The sequence below is a fragment of the Galleria mellonella genome, unplaced genomic scaffold (assembly GCF_026898425.1).
Source record: "Galleria mellonella isolate WM207_F2 unplaced genomic scaffold, CSIRO_AGI_GalMel_v1 utg1260, whole genome shotgun sequence".
In the NCBI taxonomy this organism is placed as follows: domain Eukaryota; kingdom Metazoa; phylum Arthropoda; class Insecta; order Lepidoptera; family Pyralidae; genus Galleria; species Galleria mellonella.
The window spans coordinates 905,224-924,947 of NW_026441985.1; the positions used below are offsets into that span (position 1 = coordinate 905,224).

Below are 19,724 nucleotides of genomic sequence, written 5' to 3' on the forward strand. Positions count from 1 at the left end.
TGCTATAACTGCTGTAGGTTCGGACATGTCAAGATGCAGTGTCGTTCAAATCCTCGGTGTTATAAATGCAGGCAAAATCATACAGGTGATAAATGTGAAGTAGATGAGGAAAATGTTTCTTGTATCTTGTGTAATGGTTCTCATTCAGCAATTAGTAAAAAATGTCCTGAATATGCACGTCAGAAAGCCATTAAAGAAACAATGGCCCATAGTTGTGTTTCTTATGCTGAAGCATCAAAATTTCATCCTCCAACTTCTAAACTATATTCAGATGTATTAACATCATCATCTCCTTCCAATAAATCTCATTTTCAATCTTCTTTCCTTAAAGAGAAATCATCATTACCACATATACAATCATCATATAAAAAAACAGTTACACTTAAACCACGCTCTCCTCAAAAAATACAACAAGGATATGATCGTTCTGCCCATGAAGCCATAGTTAAGGAATATAATATTCCTGCTCCCTCTAATGGTTGTGCATTATCATCAAATAATATTGACAATAATCAATCCATCATTGATATTATTCTCATGCTTATTAAAGTGTTATCGCAATCAAAAATGATACAAACAACTTTACCACCGTCCAACGATGCCATGTACAATGTATTTTCTCAATTATTAACTTCTCACAATGGATTACAAAGTCCAAATAATTCAGTGGAACTGTCGTAGCATAACAAATAAGAAATCAGACTTATTTTATTTGATTAATAAATATAATCCTTTTATAATAGCTCTACAAGAGACTTGGTTAAAGCCAGGATATCCTTTTAGGATTTCAGGCTTTACAAGTCTCCGTGATGATAGAGCTGACGGATATGGCGGTGTTGCCATATTGGTCAAAAACTCCCTTCTTTTTTCTTCTTTTTCGCTTCCTGTATATAGCGGCATTAATGCAGCTGCTATAATTATAAATGGTATCTGTTTTGTTACTTTATATATTCCTGATCCTACATGCCAAATATATTCACAACTAGAACAATTATTTTCAATTTTACCTAAACCTTTTCTCGTAATGGGCGATTTTAATGCTCAGCACCAATCGTGGGGCAGTTCTACTTCTAATTTTTATGGTGGAAAACTCCTGACGATAATTGACACTTACAACTTATGTATTATTAACTCAGATGTACCGACACGTAGAACTGCACCGAATGAAGGGTTTAGTGCTCCTGATATTTCAATATGTTCTTCTGATTTAGCTTCTTCACTGTCGTGGTATCCTCATTCCTCTACCTTCGGAAGCGATCACTTTCCCCTCATTCTTTCTTTTCCAATTTCCATTCCCTCAAGTCGAAAGAGTGGTCCTCGACTTAAATATAATTTATCAAATGTAGACTGGAATATTTACAAACAATATTTAGATAATAAAATATCGGAGTTACCTATTGTTTATCATGGAAATGAACATCAATGTTGTAATGACTTGATAATTAATATGAAGGAGGTTGCTGATTTATTATTTCCTGTTAAAAATAGTGCTTCAGGGAAAATTCCCTCCCCACCTTGGTGGGACAAAGATTGTACGGAAGCAATTAAAAATCGTAAAGAGGCTGAAAAAAATTATAATAATTACATGACATCAGAAAATTTTGAAATTTACACCGCAGTTTCACGTTCTACTCGAAAACTACTGAAAAAAAAGAAATTGGAAGGTTGGAGAAGATTTTGTTCTTCTATCTGTCCAGAAGTTAATTCATCAGTCGTTTGGAATAATATTAAAAGATTCAGATCTGCCTTCAGTGATCATACATCACGTTCTGCACTCGATTTAACTTTAGCGAATAAATTTTTAGATCGCCTTGCTCCTAGTTATGTGCCGGAATGCCTTTACAATATTTCTCTATCCGTCTCTGACGAATTATCCGAACTTGAGTCTCCTTTTACTCTTGTAGAACTTAAAGGTGTTCTAGCTTGTATTAAAGACTCTGCACCGGGAGAAGACGGTATACCGTATTCCTTTTTTAAAAATGCTAGCGATGCGACATTAATTTACTTTTTAAATATAATTAATTCCATAATTATTTCGGGAAATATACCTACTTCATGGAAGTCTCAGATTATTATACCATTTCTAAAGCCTCATAAACCACCTTCTGAACCATCTTCATACCGTCCTGTTGCACTTTCCTCTGTCTTACTAAAGCTAGCTGAACATTTAGTGAAGAACCGTCTAGAATGGTTTTTAGAAAGTAATAACTTACTATCCCCGAACCAGTTTGGTTTTAGGAAAGGTAAGAGCACCTTAGATAATGTGAGCGTTCTTATTTCAGATATTCATATAGCTTTCTCACAAAATTTGTCAATCCTCTCAGTCTTTTTAGATATAAATTCTGCCTATGATAATGTAATAATTTCTATTTTAAAAACTAAATTACAAGCTTTAAATGTACCGGTAATGCTTTCTAATTTCATTATTAATATTTTATCAGAAAGAACAATACATATGGATCTAGATGAAGATACCAAATTATCTAGAACAGTATGGAAAGGCCTTCCACAAGGATCTGTTCTCAGCCCAATTTTATTCAACATATACACATACGATCTAGAATCATTCCTTGATAAATCCGTAAAAATTTTACAATATGCTGATGATCTCTTATTATATTTTATTGCGAAGTCCATAGAATCTGCTTCTGCCAAATTATCTGATTCATTAGATATGTTAAAAACGTGGTTAGATGCAAATGGTCTTAATCTTTCTGTAACCAAGAGTAGTGTAGTTTTGTTTTCAAGAATGAGATCACCGCAACAAATTAAGGTGCTTTATGATAACTCATACATTCCTATAAAGACTGAAATTAAATTTTTAGGTATCGTGCTAGATAATAAATTAACAGGTCTGTCCCACTGTAATTATATTTCCACGAAATGTGAGCGTAACCTCAACATTCTTAGGTGCCTTGCTGGAGTTTGGTGGGGAGCACATCCCGTTTCACTAAAACTTGCTTATAATGGTCTTATAAGGAGTGTCATTGATTATGGAACTTTTTTGTTAGCTCCAGGAAGTTCATTTGCTTTTAAGAAATTGGATTTAATTCAATCAAAGGCCTTGAGGATTATCTCTGGAGCAATGAAATCAAGTCCAATCAATGCTTTACAGCTCGAAGTCGGTGATCCACCTTTGGTTTTAAGAAGGCAATATTTATCTGATCGCTTCTTTTTTCGTTGTTTACAATTATCTGATCATCCGCTTATTCAAAAGTTATCTCAACTATATATCTTTATTTCGTCTTCATCTTATTGGAAACATAAAAAACCTCCATGTTTAATACAAAGTTATGAAAAATATAAATCCATAGAATCTCCCACTTTTACATCGTCCTGTTTTCCCATTTATAAATGCTCATATCAATCTTTAGTTTTATCTCCTAATATTAAATATGATTTTGGGTTATCAAAAAATGATTCAGAATTGAATGCCAAATTTATGTTTATAACTGACATTGAATGGAATGAATGGCACTACATCTTTACTGATGCATCAAAACCAGACAATAGCGGTTGTGTAGGTGTGGGTGTGTTTCATTCACAATTTAATATCGTTCAAAAAATTAAACTTCCACCGGAATCTTCAGTTTTTACCGGGGAATGCTATGGTATTTTAAAAGCTGTAGAATATATACTTTTAATGAAATTACATAAGGCAATAGTTTTCACTGACTCTATGAGCTCTTTGCAAGCTCTAGCCAAATATCCGTTTAAATCAAAACCAGTTTATCCCATTATTTGTGACATAAGACAAAGTCTTTATCTTTGCATGTTGAGAAGGTATTCCGTTTCTTTTGCCTGGTTACCAGGACACAGTGGTATTAGCGGCAATGACAAAGCTGACCTTATTGCAAGAGAGGCTGTAACTTGTGGTGATATGTATCCGTATCATAATTACTGTAGTGACCTAGCTTGTCTCCCAAAAATATATTTAAGGTATGCCTGGAAGGAATATTGGGAAAAAACAAGTACAATAAAAGGAAGATTTTATCGCCTTATACAACCCGATATTCCTTTCAAACCATGGTTTTGTAAATTAAAGCTTGGAAAGACCGCAACAACTATTATAACTCGTATGCGTCTAGGTCACGTATGCACACCTTCTCATTTATACAAGCTTGGTATTGTACAAAGTTCGTCGTGTAATTGCGGTGCTGAAGTGGCGGACTTGAATCATATATTCATATATATCAGTTTTGCGGTCATCTGGAGGAGAAGGCTAAGATAGCTTCCAAAAAGTTAGGAGTGCTCAATAGGGTGAGACGATATTTCATGCCAGAACACCGCCTGAAATTATATAAAGCCCAAGTCAGGCCGCATATGGAATACTGTTCTCACCTGTGGGCAGGAGCGCCACAGTACCAACTCCTTCCGTTAGACCGCATTCAAAGTCGGGCGGCTCGAATTATCGATAGTCAACGCCTTACTGTCCGACTTGACCCATTGAAACTGCGCAGAGATGTTGCGTCTCTGTGCATCTTCTACCGAATTTATCATGGGGAGTGTTCTGAGGAATTGTTCGGATTGATACCTGCTGCTGATTTTCACCACCGTACAACCCGCCACAAACTAAAGTTTCATCCCAATCATCTGGACGAGTGGCGGTCTTCCACCGTGCGTTTTTCAAGGCACTTTCTTCCACGCACAACCATTCTTTGGAATCAACTTCCAGCAGCAGTATTTCCGAACCGATACGACAACATAACCTTCAAGAAAAGAGTATATTCCTTTTTAAAAGGCCGGCAGCACACCTGCAATGCCGCTGGTGTTGTGGGTGATCATGGGCGGCGGTAGTCACTTACCATCAGGTGAGCCGCATGCTCGTTTGCCCCCTGTGTTGTAAAAAAAAAAAAAAAAAAAAATATTCTTCTCATGTTCTAAATTTGACCACACCTCCCTTTTTAATCATCTCCGATCCATCCGTGTTCCATTCCCAACTTCTATTCTTACTCTACTTTCTTCCAATGATCCTATTATCTATAAAATACTATCTTCATATATATATGATAACAATATTAAGATTTAGTTATATTACATGAATACATTTATAGTTGCATCAATTGCTTTTCCTATATATTTATAAGTATATTCTCATATGTACAAGTATATCCTTCATATCCTATAAATATCCTAGACCTAATCCTTATCCTTTCTAAATTCGTTTGTGTTAGGTATTTTTATTACTATTATCGTTTCCCCGTTTTGTTCTTGGCAAAATACCCTAATATCGGGGTGAACGCCACATAAGAAGAAAAAAAAAAAAAAAAAAAAAAGTTGTCTGTTTTTTTTTATAATATAGACTGTAATGTACTTTTAGACTCAACCTCTTCTGTGGGTCTTTGCAATAAAATAGACAATGGATAATATCTAACATCTACGTACTCTAATACTTGCTAATATAATAAGGTAGCTTATACATCATATACGTCGCTAACTTTCTGTGTCGCTGCCCTCTCCCCACATAGTTTCAGATTATTTTCTAGGTGAGATCTGGCCCCATAAAAAAATCCGAATAGATATGTACTATTTTAGACATTATTTGCTCATAATTAACAACTCCACTCTTGATGCTAGGGTAGGCAAAATATAATCAAACCCCCTTAAATAGGTAAGTATTTCGTTCTTGCTCCCGCATTATATTCTATTTCTTTTTGTCTAGGTTTCGCTCACATTTTATGTGAAAAGGACGTACAGTAAAAAACAAAGTTGATAAACGTCTACCTAGGTATTTTTTTAATTGATTGATTTTATAGATATAAATATATATCTATATCTGATAGTTTTATTTTGAAAATATTAAATTTTTTTTTTTTTATAAATTTACAGTAATTAAATAAATATTTGATGCCTATCATCATCATATCAACCTTTAACTGTCCACTGGTGAACATAAGCCTCCCCCTTGGCGGATTTCGCCAGTGGTTGCCATGCTTGGCAGGCGGATTGGCAACCGCTGTTAGGCTTTAAAAATGTGTTAAGAAGGGTGTTGCAGCCCATCCCTCACCCTCCCTTAGTGACTCCTCTTACAACACCCACAAATATAGTAAATAATTTAAAGAATATTAATTTTATATATAGGTAGTAAATATAATTATTATGTAAGTACCAACCTCTTCTTACTAGCGAAAGCAGAAATATTTAGTAGTTAATCAAGAAAATTTCAATAAAAAAAAAACATGGAATATAACAAAATAAAAAATTGCACAGTTTGAAATAATTAATACTTCTATTATATATGTATGATATTAAGTGGTATTTTAAATAATTTACATATTAAATATTTAATTCAACGTCATATAATACTTGTACAATATTAAACAAGCTGACTTTACACTACACATTAAGTTATATGAGATTTGTACATATCCTCAAAATAGCAGCAGTTAATCATCATCATCTTCCTACTCTTATCCCAATTATTATTTGGGGTCGATGTAATATATTTTTTGTCCATATTACAAAAAGATTTATTTGGCTTATAGTTTTATGACCAGCTGCCTGCCTAACATCAACCCTCTTTGGGAATAAAATAGCATCAATTCAATGGTGGTTATTTAAATATGGAAATTGATATTGTACTGGTAATGGAGTTATAGTAAAAAAGATGATAATTTGTTAAAATTTTATATAAGCAGTATAAACATGGTGCAAATTATAAAAAAAAGTATATAAGTTAGATATCAACAATTTGTACCCAGCCATAATGTTCACACCAGTTCCTATCCTGTTGCAACAAATTGCCACTAACTTCATAACATTCTATACTTTTATTTCCAATTAATATATCAATTAAAAATTAGAGTTGTTAAAACTTAGCCAAATTCAAGATGTTGCATTGCAGACATTGCAGTACATAAAATACTTACAGAATAATTCCTTAATAATAATTTACAGAGTGCAACAAACTTTACAATTGCTTTAAGCTATTAATTAAAATAATTATCTCTTTATTTTCATGGTTTAGGTGAAGAATCCTGTGATTGTCTAGACGGTTGCCTTTTATGAACATTAGGTTTCCTTAATCTGTGATAATTTGGCATCACTTTACTCAAAAAGTCCAATTGAAGTAGTTGTGATGGTTGCTTCTCTAGTGCTTCCCTAATATGGTGTTCTGATCCCCATATCACTGTGTTGTCAATTAATGTTTGTGGGGCAGTTAGATGACAAGCAGCACCTTGCAAAGAATAGAGTTTGATTAAAACATATTATATTTTTTAATATATATACATGCTGTGTTTTTTTTTTTAAGGATAATAATGGAATGGTAACCCCGCCTGTGGTAACGGTATATGCTGGCAGTTCTCTAGTAAGATATAATAGGAGAGAATGAAAAGGCAGGCTAATTAGCCCATCATGATGAATATACTTGTAATTCAGCACGATGGTTTCCAGAAAAGACTATGTGAAGGTTGACCTGACAATGTATATTGCTAGCAATGGGACTGGTAGTCCGCATTACTAACAACCCCTTCCCCCCTTTTATGCTGTGTTTGCCTAATGTATAATAATTATTATACTAGTTCTAAGCTGTATGATGATATAAATCCTTATACTAATGAAAATAATTGTTGATAAAATTGAATAAATATGGTAAAATTAAATAAAATCAATTTTAATAGTAATGATTTTTTTAATGCATCTTTGAATGTCAAACATATTGGTGGTCCAACTGAATGGTAACTATTGCCTATAGACATGAACAGTACTATAGACAGAGTATACTGTGGTACCCATTATATTCTTCATGCATAGTTCTTATATATATCATCTATAGTCTTCATGCATTCCTAAGGACAAAAGTGTTATGCCTCTATACTCTATAATTTCATTGCTACATGCCACCTTTCAAACTAAAACAGCCATGCAAACACAACTGCTTCATGGCAGAAATATGAATGTGACAGAGGTAACCATACAAACAACTTTTGTACAGTCTCCTTCAAATTATCAAAGTTTGGTGGAAATTAAGAAACATAGAGGTTTAATTAATATTAGTATACATAGCATTAATTAATATTTGCAATGTGACATTGCTAAATTTAAGATATAACTGAATCCAATGGTTAAATTAAAATGTAAAAAAGATAAATTAAAATTACCAATAACACAACCACTCCCTATTTTGATGTCAACACCAACAAAAGACCTGCATTCAAATACATTACTCTCTCCAATGTGCCCACATGGAGCTTCTAATCGGCATCCAACTTCAAAAACATTATGTGCACCTATAAACAGTGGCTTTGGAGGATTCTCTTGCTTATCACTCTTTCTGTAAATAAAAAAAAAAAATAAACAGGTGATTACTTTGTAGACTAATATATTTTTGGTTCTATAGTTGTAGCAAACTTTGCTTAATTTTGTTTTTCTGTTTAATGTACTTAATGAATATCATCAATAATATTTAAATGTACACAAAATAATTCAATATAATACTTACTTATGTATAATAGTGGAGTATTCCTCGATAATACAATATTCCGCTATGATTATTGGCCCGCCTTCTGCAATAATAGTTACTCTTGGATGGATAACTGTACCTCCTCCTATTGTTATATCACCTTCGAGGGTACAGTCTTCGCAAACTGTCGCTCCTGGTAAAATCTTTATACTAAAAACAAATAACCAATTAAATAATACAAACTGTCGTGAGAATAATGCAAAATTTTATGTTTAAAACATACTTGTTGTGAGCCATAGTTATTAGAAATATAATTTACACCCTCAACGATTTAAGGTATTGTTATTTATATTTAATTTCATGGAATGTTCTTACTTAATTTACAAAATATATTGTGTATAAATTGAATTTACATTTATACATTAGTGATTTGGTGATTACATGACAATGACATCATAATCACAGTGACAGTGATGAAGAACGTGACAGTGACAGTAAATATTACTTCTACACTTTTTTTTAAGTCCATAACGTTTAAGCCTTTAGATTCATATCCTTTTGAACCATGATATTAAAATACAAAAATCAAGATTGATAGATATCGAAATAATTTTATATTACTGCACATTTTATGGATGAACGACATTTACGGCGATTATTAAATAGTGCTAGGTTAAAGCCCTATTATATAAAATGATTGCTTCTAATTGCTAGATCCATGACAAACATCATCATTTACAATTTTTTTTTCATGACAGTAGGTAATTATATTCTCTAAATAGAAACAAACTAATCGCTTTTCTATAATATAAAAATGAAATACAATGCATACCATAATTTTTTTCATACAACTACTTGACATTATAAGCTTTATAGTACCTATACTATTACTACTATTATACTACTATTAGGTACCTTTGAAAATCAACAAATTGATTTGCCACTTTAAATATTTTCATTAATTTCATTCACTCAATTCACTTAGTTCGTACACTCTGTGATCGAAACTTTGGGTTAGATAGATTTTGTGTTACTGTGTCCACTCCTGCTCCTACTCTTAGCCCATATCACCTTAAATAAAAAAATCTCTTTGAGTTCTATGTAATCTTTTCATTGAATTTAATAGTTTTTGTTATTAGTTCAGTATGGGAGTCTAAAAATCTTTTGTCTTTTTGACGTTTCATTGGTGAAAATGTTCATTTTCATTGATAGTACACTTTCTTAAAAGTATGTAGACGATTTCAATTTCATTCGAGATATTATAGTTTGGTATTATAAGAGTATTATAGTTATGGATAATTTGTAAACTGATACAAAACGGTATAAATCCTATCGAAATATTGGTTTAATGCAATTTAAAATAAAGGTACATTAGTATTACTATGAACATTGAATGTTAGAAATGTAATATTGCAGTCACAAACCAATGATAGAAAAAAGAAACCAGTATTTGTAAAAAGTTTGATACAGTACTTAAATATTCATTTATTTTATTGTATTAATATTTCTAAATCGTTGCGTAAATTATATTTTTGAGTTTTGTTAATATATGGGTAGTGTCGACTCTCAAATAACGTAAAAAAAATTACAAAATTTAAACTTCAAAGTAATAGGTATCAGTAGGTAGGTAATATGTTTATTACCATTCCAAAATTTTAAATAACCAATATATTATTATTTCTCTACTTACAAATAAAATAATATTGAATTTTTATTAATTTTTGTGAATGATATATTGCGGTTGAATTAAGAGACGAAATACAAACTTAGAAAATTCTGTTGTGATATTGTTTTGAACTTTTGGTTTACACATGGAATATTTTTACTAAGTTTATGGCAAATCAAAAGATGATGGACCCTAAGTTTTCTTTTCCTTTCAAGCCATATGCTATCCAAGAAAATTTTATGAAACAATTATATTACACAATAGAAAACAACAAACTTGGTATTTTTGAAAGCCCTACCGGAACTGTAAGTTTTTAACTTAACTCTTATTTATATTATTAATAGAAAAATAATAAGCGGACTGAATAATTGCTGTCACAAAAGCAAGTTTTTTTTTGTTCAGGGTAAATCATTAAGTATTTGCTGTGGAGCTATTCAATGGCTTAAAGATAATGAACAAAGAAATCTGGAAAATTTGGAGAAGAATATAGAAAGTCTCAAATTAGAGCTGAATAATAATTCAAGTAAGATAGTTTTTCATGTCTATTAATGAAATTTAATGTAATATGATTTTTATTCTCATGGATTGTCATACACACATGCACTCAGAATACCAACAGTTTGAAAACATCTCATTTGGATATTACTGGTAACAGGGCTGTTTTCAGAATTGTTAGTTCTAAATTGTAAAGGCATTTTATTTTCCTTCCTAATTTACCAATGTTATCGATTGTGTTTTTGTGAAACTTAGAGTGTCAATAAGCTGACAGCCCATTAGAAGAAAAGTTGCTGTAACCGTGAATATTATATCACGGTTACAGCACCATATACAAAATAGATTTACACTTTAATGCCTTTTCATTCATCTCTTATGTATTGCCTTTCCAGAAAAATATGATCTTATGCCTCTATAATTTTATAGCCATATCTTCTCCTTTTTTTGTGTGATAATATAGTTTATTATTTGTTTGCAAAAAGTGATTTTATTATAGGTGCTAATGACTGGCTAGAAGAAGAATATGAAAAAATCAAGAAGAGCCAGGAATTAGTTGCCATGCAGGCAAAAGTACATAAAATAAAGGAAAGAATTGAACAATTTAATGATATGAAGGTTCGTGTCTCTAAACTCAATTCAAGTGTTATCAATAAGAATATGGATAATTATTATAATAGAACAGATAAATATAAGAAAGGCTTGGATAAAGAAAATATTCTAGAAGAGAAGAAGACTGAAGATGATGATCTTATTTTAGAAGAATGTGAAGTTCAAGAAGATGATACAGAGCAAGAATCGGAGGATGAAGCTGTGGAAAACAAGGAGGATGTAACAAAAGTATTTTGAAATTATTTACTATCTGTATTTGAATCATATTAGCATTTACGTTTTACCACAGTGAGACTACAAGTAGTTTGTATCTCTATCACACTCATGTTTCTGCTGTTAAAGTGAAACTCTGTACTAAACTCCCTGACTAGGGTGGTAATAGTAGTAAGTTCATATATTCCTCTTCTGAAGAGAGACTTTTATCCAGCAGTGTGATTATAGTGGGTAGTTATGGATGAATAATAGATTAATAATATTTTAATTTTTTTATAAATTATGTCTTAGGGGTATCATGAGCATCACAGTAAATTGTGTAATAAATCTGATGTTGTTTTTGTTATAGAAGCAATAGTTGTTATTTCCTATTAGGTGAGCAGAGCACACCCAGTTAAAAATAAAATTTATATATTGATACTCCCAATGGAAAGTAATCTATACTGATTACTGATCCCCAAGGTTTGAGTACTTGGTGTAAAAATTCAATATTAAAAAAACAGGTAACTAATATATTGTAAGTGTTACAAATAAGTTTGGGGAGGGGAAAGAATTGTTAGTGTTGTGGACTACTAGTCTTATTGCTAGCAATATACTCTGTCAGGTTGACCCATGGTTTCCGCTGGAAACCATCATACAAATTCCAGGTGTATTCATCACAATGGACTATCTGTCTTGCCTTTACTTCTGACTTCTAATTTATCTTCTCTCACTGGTGTCCTGTCAGCTACACCATTAGCACAAGCCTTACCTTTCCATTATCATCCATTAAAAAAAAATTTGGGACTTCTTTTTTTTCTATCTCCCTTAAGGACATTCAGCTGTTGTTTAGGGATCTCTGAAGTATGACTAGATATAGTAACATCTAGATTTAAATGTTTCAGATCTTTATAGGCAGTAGGACACACAGTCAATTATCACAGTTTGTTGGAGAAATCAAAAGGACTGTGTTCAAGGATAATATGAGAGTAGTGACCCTTGCTTCTCGGCAGCATTATTGTATTAATTCAGATGTGGCAAAACTAAAAAATGTAAATCTTATTAATGAAAGGTAAATATTGAAAATACTTACTTTTAATTTTATATGTGAGAGTGACTTAAAAAGACACCATATTTCTATGTGTTCTTTACAGTTGACAGATTTTGATGATATGTGGTATGGGGATACCTTAAAGCTCTTAATATGCGACTTTTATCAATCTATACAGTTATGGATAAAAAATTTGTACCAGTTATTTAACTGGTATTCAGAGTTTGCCATAGTTAACATGGCGACAAAAAGAAATGAATAGATCACCTTAGTGAGTGTCAATTTATTGTGGCGGCTGTTCAATCAAATGTACCAGCATCTTATAATGAAACTCTAGTCTTATGGATTTGTTCTTGGTCGTTGACACATCCTCTCAAATCCAATTGTATGAATCAAATTGTACTAGTAAAAATTTCACTTAAGCATTTATAGAAAGTCTTAATTAACTTATACATACTAATAAATTATAATAATACTATAAAATTAGAATTTCAAATATATAAGTTAGTGGTTACATTATAATGTTGTTAAAATGTATTTATTTCATATATAAATTAATAACATTAATGTTCCAGATGCCTTGATTTACAAAAATCGAAATCAAAATCTACAGCAGTAGACTCAGATGGTAGGGCGACAAAGAAAAGTAAAACGAAAACATGCTCGGCATGCCCATATTATAACCAAAATAATATTAGTAAGTTAAAAGAGAAAATACTAGTTGATATTATGGATATGGAAGATTTAGTCAAAAGTGGTAAAGAGTTGAAAGCTTGCCCATATTATGCGTCTAGAGCTGCCATGGATGACGCAGAGGTAATAATAAAACTTTGATACCTTTAGAATATAAACAACACAATTGGGATCTTGGTTGGGAGGAAGGAATTATTAGTAATGTGGACTACCAGTCCTATTGCTAGCAATATACCCTGCCAGGTCAACGTCCATGTGGTTCCCCTGGAAACCATGCAGAATTCCAGGTGTATTCATTACGATGGGCTAACTGAACTGCCTTTTCATTCTTAGCTATCATCACTTACTGGTGCCCCACCAGCATATACTATTAGCGCAGATGGGGCTACCATTCCATTATCATCTATAAAAAAAAATCTCCTTGGTTTAGTAGTTGCTTGAAAATTTGAAAACATAAAGAGTATTAATGCTTTTTTCAGGTGGTCCTAATGAGCCATGCAGGCGTGGCTAGTTCTGGAGCAAGAGCAGGAATATCTTTGAATTTAAACAATAATATCCTGATATTAGATGAAGCGCATGGTCTTCCAACTGCATTAGAGAATGCAAATTCTGCACCACTTTCTGAAAGAGATTTGTCTTCTGTAAAGACTTGCTTACAGTTCTACATTAATAAATATAGTTCAAGATTGAGTTCAAAAAATTTGTTGCTGTTGAATCAGATGAGTTTTGTTGTTGGAAAGTTGTTAGGTAAGAAAAATATGTGTTTTTATTTGTAATATTTTCAAATTCAGTTTGAATTACATTTCTTTGAATTAAGAATTGTGTAAAAAAAAAAATGTGTAAATATAGCTATATATAGGTGTTTGAATATTTGTTATGATTTTGTTCAAAATGTTCAAGGTATTAAAACATACGTAGCACACAAGGATGAATGATTTTTTTAGTTTTTGTCCTTTTATACGATAGGTATCCTCCCTTTACACAGTTGTTGTTGTTGTTGCCTCCCATTACACAGTCCACCAATTTATATATATTTTTAAATACTTATTGTATTTAATTTTGATTTTTATAGCTTGCCAGGAAGTATTGAAGTGGTTTATAAATACAGTTTATTAGTAGGTTTCATATAATTTTGTAATTTTCCTTATATTATGTGGTTACGTATTATAAAACTTTATATGAGTATTTGAGTACATAGATGCTCGTATAAAATTTATAGACAGCTATATCTAAGTATAACTAATAAAATTAATTAAAATTACACTATAATAATATTTTTATTAATAAAATTAATATGACAAGAGCAATTTAACAAAACATAGAATACAATATTGAGACCAGTTTAGACAGGTATTACTATTGCTTATCCTATCGTGTTATTAGTTCAGTTTAGGAGATATGTATATCTAGTGAGTATTGAATAACATTTAAAAATGGGCTTCATTATAGTTTTATATTTATTTACAGGTTTATTGAAATCCAACAATACAAATAAAGATATACAAGAAGAAAAATCAATCTATACTGTAGAAGATTTTGTTGTAAAAGCTGAAATTGACCACATGAATTTTAGACCTATAGTGGAATTCTGTAGGAAAAGTAGATTAGCGCCTAAACTACACAGCTTTTCAATGAGGTACAGTCAAGAAGCTTTGGAAGAAGAAATCGAAAAAAGCAATAGTAATAAAAAGAGTTCTTTTAAAACATTTTTAGAAAATATGAAAAAAGATAGAGATTTGAAAAGTTGTAAACAAACGGTTGAAGATAGCGGAATAAATAGAGACAATAAAAAAGAAAAGAAAGATATTAAATTAGATAATGAAAACCCACAGGTAGGTTTGATTCATACTGATATAAAACAGTATTAGTAGTTTATAAAGATAGTGGTTTAGAAAATGTTTGAACTTGTTGCTTCATATTTGATTTAGCCAAGTAGAAGAGTCAAATATTTTTTTTTACTATAGGAAGAGTGTAAATATTATATAATATATTTATATAACTTTATCTAGAATGTTTAATAATGTCAAAGTATTTTTAGAATTTTTTATTTAATTTAAAATTGATATTATTGGTATTAATAATTAATTGTAATTGTTCTTAGAGAATTAATACAATGGAAACATCAGCAGGCACAGGATTGTATAAGATAATGGAATTCCTAGAGCTATTATGTGATCGCAGTGACAATGGCAGAGTTCTCGCTCAAACTGGCCCCCTCCACAGCGGCCAGTTAAAGTATCTCCTGTTGAATCCAACTGAACACTTTGCGGATGTCATCAAGCAATGTCGATCTGTTAGTATTGAAACAAGATATTTAAAGTGCATATTTATTATATCTGGTTTAAAAAAAGTAGATTTTACATGATGTCAGAACAAATATACTGACAAACAGATAAATGAAATTATTAAAAAAATTTGTACTGGCAACTATTGGTTTTTATTAAGACCCCTTTCATATTAATTTTATTTATATATCTCTTATGTATAAACATCAGATCATTTAATTACAATTTTATTATATTAGTAATATTAAAATTTTAAGTAACAATAATTTTTTTATACAGGTTATATTGGCTGGAGGTACTATGGAGCCCATTGGCGAATTTTTACAACTACTCACCGGCAGCTGCAATCACAATGACAGGGTGAATGTCGTAAAGTGCGAACATGTCGTGCCCAAAGACAATGTTCTGGGTATCTGCGTGTCAAAGGGACCATCTAATGTTAATCTCAATTTTGGTTATGAAAACAGGATGTCGAAAAATCTTGTAAGTTAATGAACTTTTTGATTTGATATATTCTTATAGTTCAGTATATTTTTTCCATAAACTGCTTTAAGGCACAGGTTTGATTCATTTGCTACTATTTGCGACAACTTTGAGATCGTTATTGCAACTAGTTGCGGGTCAAATTAGAATAAACACATTGCATTGCAAATATATATATGAGAAATATATCTTATGTATATTGGTTTTATATCTACTATATTTATAGTATACTACATATACTAATTTTACAGCAAAAAATTGAGGCAACTGAAAACTATTAAATGATAATTTTATTACAATTTCAGTTGGCAGAAGTGGGGCATATTCTAAGAAATATCTGTAATCTAGTACCAGGAGGTGTTGTCTGTTTTTTACCTTCGTATACATATGAGGAAACCGTATATGAAAACTTGAAGGCCACCGGTGTTTTAGAAAGTATTAGCAAAAAGAAAAGTGTATTTCGTGAACCTAAGTCGGCCGCGGATGTAGATCAGGTTTGTTATTAAATTTTGCACTTAATGTTTATGATTATAAAGGGGTGAAATTTCTTTTTTAAATCTGTTTAACACTTTTTATAATTTGGGAATCATTTATTTTGTTTTACTACACAGTTTTATATTTCATCTCATGTACCTATGCATATTTGTCCCAAACGTTTTAATTATATTTATTAATCTGTTGTTAAAAATTACGTACATGTTTATTTATTTCAGTTTTAATAAATACCTACTATTAATATTATAAATGTGAAAGTTTGTGAAGTGTTACTCATAAACAATTGAACAGATTTGAATGAAATTTGGTACATGGATAGGTTATATCTTAACACATAAGATATTTTTTATACTGATTTATCCGGGCAAAACTGCGGATATCAGCTAGTGTAATAATAAATATAATAAATAAATAAAATAAAATAAAAAAGCCTTTTATTTCCCATTATAAAGAAAAGAAAAAAAAATATTACATGCAATTTCATTCGTATTTTTTTTTTTTTTTTTTTATAATAAATATAAGAGACTGAAAAATTGTTTGACACGAATAAATCTCTTTTAGAGATTAGTTCACATTTGCTGACACTGTTACAAATTGTTATTATTACTGTATTGCAATAAAATATATATAAATAAATACTTAAGTATATTTATTATCATATTTTTAGGTATTGAACAAATATGCAAAGGCAGTGGAAAATAAACAAGGGTGCAGTACTGGTGCATTGATGTTAAGTGTTGTTGGTGGTAAACTAAGTGAAGGTTTGAATTTTAGGTGAGAATTTATTATAATTATTCTTTTTTAAATCAAAATTCACAAGCTAACCCCTGTAGGAGCAGTCGGCCGTGGTTCAGGGTCACAAGTAGAGAAACTGGCGTCCTATGCAGGCAGTACTCAAGAGCACCGCTTTCTACATCTTTTCCGGAAGTGGGTTGCTTTGCAATACCGATCACCTGAGGTGTTGTCCCACATCGATAATAAATTTCTTGTTTGTCGTTTTCGATATTTATTTCGACTTCATTCGGAAGTTTCTAAATATTTTTAAATAAATAATATAATTTTTATAGTACTCTTTTATTATTTACAGTGATGATTTAGGCAGATGTGTCATAGTAGTGGGAATGCCGTATCCAAATATAAAGTCACCAGAGTTGAAAGAGAAGATGAAATATTTAGACCGAATGGTTAGCCCTAATGCAGGCCATATCTACTATGAGAACTTGTGCATGAAGGCAGTCAATCAATGTATAGGTAATTATTTCTAATTATGTACTTTAATAATAATTAAAGATTGTATTCCATTAAAAAAAAAAACCGACTTCAATTGTGACAAAACCAGTTATTTTGATCTAAAAACTAGACTACTGAATCGATTTTGATAAGATTTCTATGGGACCAATGTGTAAGTATATCATTTTAGATAAAAAAGAATTTTTCAAATCGGTTTAGAACTGACAGAGTTATGAGGTAACAAACATAAAAAATACAAACGAATTGAGAACCTCATTTATAAAGTCACTAGAAAAGAAGTTTTTTAATTAAGCAAGTTATACCTGATATCATAAAAATCTTTCGTAACGTTTGAATTCATTTTAGGTCGAGCAGTCAGGCACATCAACGATTACGCGTGCGTTTTATTATTAGACGAAAGATATTCAAGACCTCAAACTGTTTCGGCGCTGCCGTCATTTGTACAGGTAATACATATAAATATACTTGTTATTGTTATATATTAATCTATATCTTAAATACGCTAATGACAAAAAGTATTGCCACGTATATCTATCAATCGTTAAGGCGGCAAGAGATAACAAAAACTTCAATAATTTTTAGTAAACGTATGAATATGATAGTACATAAGTAATTTTTATGATCTATCTATCTAATAATAATAATAAACTCTTTATTGCGCACAGTAGAGATGTATACAAGGAATATTTATACAATGTGCATATACAAAAGGCGGTCTTATCGCTAAAAGCAATCTCTTACAAACAACCTGGCATAAAGAATGGATAAGTACAGAGAGAAAGGTAGATGACGCAAGTCAGACACAGTAAATACATAAAAGGAATCAAACGAAATGCGAAATATTCTAAATATAAAAATAAGATCACAATACATAAATATACATATATAATATAAATAATAATACATAAACATAAATACATTAATATACTAAATAAATCATAGATCATATCTAGGATATTTTTTCTACATATAGTTGTCTAAAAAACACAACTATACGGCCACCACCTTTTGTAAACAAATTATTTTGCCCAATCTGTAACATTCATTTTATATCTTGACTACAAATTTTTGGAGGTTGATAGAATTAAAAAAATCGTAAGAAACGACGGTAATTCCTATTTTTTCGTCCTTCGTACATTAATCATTAATGATATAAGACGTGTAGGGCCCGTCGTAGAATAGGCCAGCCGTTCCTTTCTCGTGGGTGTCGTAAGAGGCAATTATGAGGAGCTTATGTGGAGAGGTGGGCAGTAGGCTATATTCAGCAGTGGACAGTTATTGACTGATTCAATGAACAACGTTAGATATTAACAATTTCTATTTTACACATTTTACATAGATATTCACATAGGTTTGACATTTTATTGGGGTTTAGATGGTGTAGGGCTATCTGACCTGCTTTCATTCTCATCTATCATCTCTCACTAGTGCTCCGCCAGCGTATATATGTAGTTAGCGCAGGCGGGGCTACCGTTGGAACCCGCGGCACCGTCGCTATTATGAGATAGGAGGTATATCGTCAGGTTATTTAGCCGGTAGGAGTCCGGCAGTACCCACACGGTCCCTAAGCTGTGTGGGTCTGCATGATGCATTTTTCCTGACGTAAAAAAAAGGCGGGGCTACCATTACATCTACACATATAAAAAAAATTACACTAATTCCAAATGTTAGTACTTATTAGTAAGTAGACTTTAGTCAACAAGTGTATAATGAACTTTCACTATATGATAAATTTATTATAGAGTATTGTAAGAGAATTTCTTTTATTTCAGAGATCACTAATCACCGATAGTGCCTTTGGGAGTACAATAAGTAATGTAGCTAAATTCTTTGCGAGGCAAAAACAAAAGTCTTTCAATGAAAGTGATAATAAATGTAATAAATAATATTTATTTAGAAAATATATCTAATATCACCAGCTCAATATTTTATTTACATATAAATACATATTATTATTTATCAGAGTAATTCAGAAGTAACCTGTAGGAAGTAAATTTATTTTAATTTAAAAAAAAATCAATGGCATTGAAAATAATCACTAAATATAAGTTTCGTAAAGACAAAACGATAATAAAATTTATTCACTTGGGACTTCGTACC

General features: G+C 31.2%; 2 protein-coding genes across 3 annotated transcripts; one reads left to right on the forward strand and one right to left on the reverse strand.

Annotated features, from left to right (window-relative positions):
• Nucleotides 1-200: 200 nt before the first annotated feature.
• LOC113515499 (dynactin subunit 6) lies at nt 201-8,876 on the reverse strand. The gene is made up of 5 exons (XM_052900026.1): nt 8,688-8,876; nt 8,444-8,614; nt 8,103-8,275; nt 1,115-7,177; nt 201-324 (listed from the first exon to the last, which is right to left on the reverse strand). Exons 1-4 carry the CDS (start codon nt 8,699-8,701, stop codon nt 6,957-6,959), a joined length of 579 nt encoding a protein of 192 aa, XP_052755986.1. The 5' UTR covers nt 8,702-8,876; the 3' UTR covers nt 201-324; nt 1,115-6,956.
• A 1,105-nt stretch (nt 8,877-9,981) lies between these two features.
• LOC113515330 (ATP-dependent DNA helicase DDX11) lies at nt 9,982-19,542 on the forward strand. 2 transcript variants are annotated; one of them, XM_052899979.1, is made up of 14 exons: nt 9,982-10,375; nt 10,473-10,593; nt 11,062-11,402; nt 12,272-12,438; nt 12,993-13,233; nt 13,590-13,857; nt 14,578-14,942; nt 15,212-15,403; nt 15,675-15,878; nt 16,184-16,372; nt 17,041-17,147; nt 17,461-17,624; nt 17,970-18,070; nt 19,397-19,542. In XM_052899979.1, the coding sequence occupies exons 1-14, from the start codon at nt 10,238-10,240 to the stop codon at nt 19,508-19,510; spliced, it is 2,712 nt and encodes a 903-aa protein (XP_052755939.1). In that variant the 5' UTR covers nt 9,982-10,237; the 3' UTR covers nt 19,511-19,542. The 2 variants fall into 2 exon arrangements, with proteins under 2 accessions (XP_052755939.1, XP_052755943.1); XM_052899983.1 differs by having other exon boundaries at nt 11,062-11,180.
• The last annotated feature ends 182 nt before the right edge of the window (nt 19,543-19,724 follow it).

Coding starts and splice junctions, on each gene's coding strand:
- LOC113515330 (XM_052899979.1), top strand. CDS start 10,238: ATGGCAAATCAAAAGATGATGGACCCTAAGTTTTCTTTTCCTTTCAAG. Junction 15,879..16,183: donor ACAGGATGTCGAAAAATCTT/GTAAGTTAATGA, acceptor TTACAATTTCAG/TTGGCAGAAGTGGGGCATAT. Junction 17,148..17,460: donor AGTGAAGGTTTGAATTTTAG/GTGAGAATTTAT, acceptor TATTATTTACAG/TGATGATTTAGGCAGATGTG.
- LOC113515499 (XM_052900026.1), bottom strand. Junction 8,276..8,443: donor TACTCCACTATTATACATAA/GTAAGTATTATA, acceptor TTTTATTTACAG/AAAGAGTGATAAGCAAGAGA. Junction 7,178..8,102: donor AGGGAGTGGTTGTGTTATTG/GTAATTTTAATT, acceptor ATTCTTTGCAAG/GTGCTGCTTGTCATCTAACT.